Genomic DNA, 2,475 nt, shown 5'->3' on the forward strand with positions numbered 1-2,475 from the left:
CCCGTCCAACACACATCCTCTCTCCTTGTCACAGCGGCTTACCGGGAAAACACTCGATGTGTGAGTCTAGGAAGACAATGACCGGCGCAGTGGACACGTAGTAGCCCAGGAGACGGGCACGAGTCAGGCCCTGGCGCTTTGTGGCGCGGACTATGTGTACCTTGGGGAAGTCGTTGAAGTATTTTTCCAGAGGCGCCTTCAGGTACTCTGGAAAATGGAGAAACTCTTGGTCATTTCTGGTACTTCCAGGCTCTTTACTCTTGAAAAAGAATCGATAAAGTTATAGGCTGTTGGTTGTTTTTTTTTAGTTTAAGTGTGGACGATTAGGAATTGATATCAACATAACTTCTGACATCTGACAAAAGGCTGGCGTGTTGGGGTTTGGGGAGTAGTCATTTGCACTGGTGACTCAATGTGACAGATGGTTGCAGGAGCATATTCGACTGTTCATCTCTACGATCCTGAACCTCGTTTGCAATCAAAATACAATAGATAAAAGAAAGAGGGTATGTTGATTAGGGCGTAGGACATTAATATACATGTTTGAAAATAATAAATTTAAAAGTGATTGCCATACGTTGGTTTTCAAAACCCGAGCTCAAAGCTAAGTCATATTCAAAATAAAGGACTTTTTTTTTCTTTTTTTTTTTTTGAGGGGTAGTGTTTTACAGCGCTCGCAACTGCATAAGTTATATGAGCGTGGGGGACACACCAAACATTTACAGTTGGAAGGAAATGTTGACTTTTTGCCCTAGAGGGGGCCAAAGCCTACTCTTATAGATTTTAGACCACCAAGGAATATTTTGCGTGCGCAATTTGCACACGGGATCTCCGAGATTTTTCGCCCTTGTCCGAGAAGGCTAGGAGTAGATCTTTCCTACCAGCAGATCAGAGGTGTGGCTGAAAGACAACGGTATGAAGGAGCCAAGGAGTAGCAGTAGAAAGGCTGCAGAAAGAATCTGGGGCCCAGAAGAGGGGGCAAAGGAGGTGAGGTGTGGGGGGCAGAAAGTGGAGACGAAAGCAGACGACAGAACATTGCTAGAGAACAGAAAAAGAGGTGAAAGGAGACAATTTTTTTAGAGAAGAAAATTTGTCGGTCGCTACCCGGATTCGAACCAGGGACCTTATATTGAGAGACGAACACCTTAACCTCTAAGCCAAGAGAGACCCCTAAAGGACTTAAAATAGCAAGTCAGTACTAATAGTAGTCATTGCACCTTTGGAGGAGAAGTCGTCCACGAGTATGATCTCCTTCAGCAGGTTGGCCGGCGTGCGGGCTATGATGCTGTGCACAGACCGGAGCAAGACCGTCCAAGCCTCGTTGTGGAAGATGATGATCACGCTCACCTGCTGGAGGTAGCGACTGTAGCCCTGCGCTTGTTGTTTGCACCTGTGCAATTCAGAATGATTACTACTTTTAATGTCTCTTCAAAGATATGATAGGATAATACTTTATTGTCCAAGAAAAGTTTCCCTCTGGGAGAATAAAGTAGTATCTTATCTTATCTTTGATGAGACAGTTTTGATGATGATAAACAATTAATGATAAGTATTTATATAGCGCATAATACTCATGCTCTTCAGCATTCTCTATGCGCTGTACAACTACATGTAAATGTGTTATTACCCAAGAAGACCTCGGGACACTCAGAAATATGCTCAACTTCCCTGGAAGCATACAGTGCAAGCTTCCATTTTACAGACGTTAGAAGGCTAAATATTGACAACAACTTTCGCAGTCTATGGCGGGTACCCATGACAGAGATGAGGAAACTTCGTGTAAAGTGCTTACCACAAACACAGAACATCAAGATGAGCGTTGTGTTTTTACTGTTGTCGTTGCTGCTGCTGCTGCTGCTGTTGCCGTTGCTGTTCTTTGTTATCTGTTTTATTTTCTGCTTTTTTGTTTTTGTATGGAATGGATACAGCGACGATAATGAAAAGCAGGGGTGTTTTGTTGCATAGATTAAGAAATTTGTTCGAAGATCTTCCCGCTGACTTTGTCTAAGTGAAATAAAGTTTTATTAGCAGGGTGTAATAAAAGATATAACAGACCTCTATAAAAAAAAAGATAAACAAGAAGTAGAGCCGGTGATCAGAGATTCTTCCAATACAAACAGTTCGTTCAGTTCTGGTTTAGTAGAGGTTTTATGGCGCTCGCAACTGCATAAGGTCATATGAGCGTCAGAAGATTAGAGGCGTTACAAGAGAGTAACAAACATAAAAAAGAAGAAGGGGAGATAAGGACGATAGATGTTTGATAGGAAAGAAGAAGCAAACCACACCAAAGCACCCGCCAACCACCCACTCAGTTCTGGTAATAGATGCTAAAATAATAATAAGCTACGATTTTCCGTTCATTTCTACGCTGAGCAGAGAATTCAACACAAAAAGTCCGCCTTCCATACGAGCGAGCCCAGTAGATAGAAGGCGTGAAGACAACTCATGCAATTTGAGTTCAAAAACGAGGGTAAA

At 42.6% G+C, this 2,475-nt stretch overlaps 1 protein-coding gene across 1 annotated transcript in view; it reads right to left on the reverse strand.

The window, feature by feature from the left end:
* LOC101850265 (polypeptide N-acetylgalactosaminyltransferase 5) overlaps positions 1–2,475 on the reverse strand; it is a gene marked incomplete in the record, with an annotated part of 16,756 nt that overhangs the window by 9,217 nt on the left and 5,064 nt on the right. Inside the window, 2 exon segments of the mRNA XM_013085557.1 lie at positions 43–207; positions 1,218–1,390. Coding sequence (XP_012941011.1) covers positions 43–207; positions 1,218–1,390 — 338 coding nt within the window.

Source organism: Aplysia californica, unplaced genomic scaffold (assembly GCF_000002075.1).
Source record: "Aplysia californica isolate F4 #8 unplaced genomic scaffold, AplCal3.0 scaffold00386, whole genome shotgun sequence".
Taxonomy (NCBI): Eukaryota; Metazoa; Mollusca; class Gastropoda; order Aplysiida; family Aplysiidae; genus Aplysia; species Aplysia californica.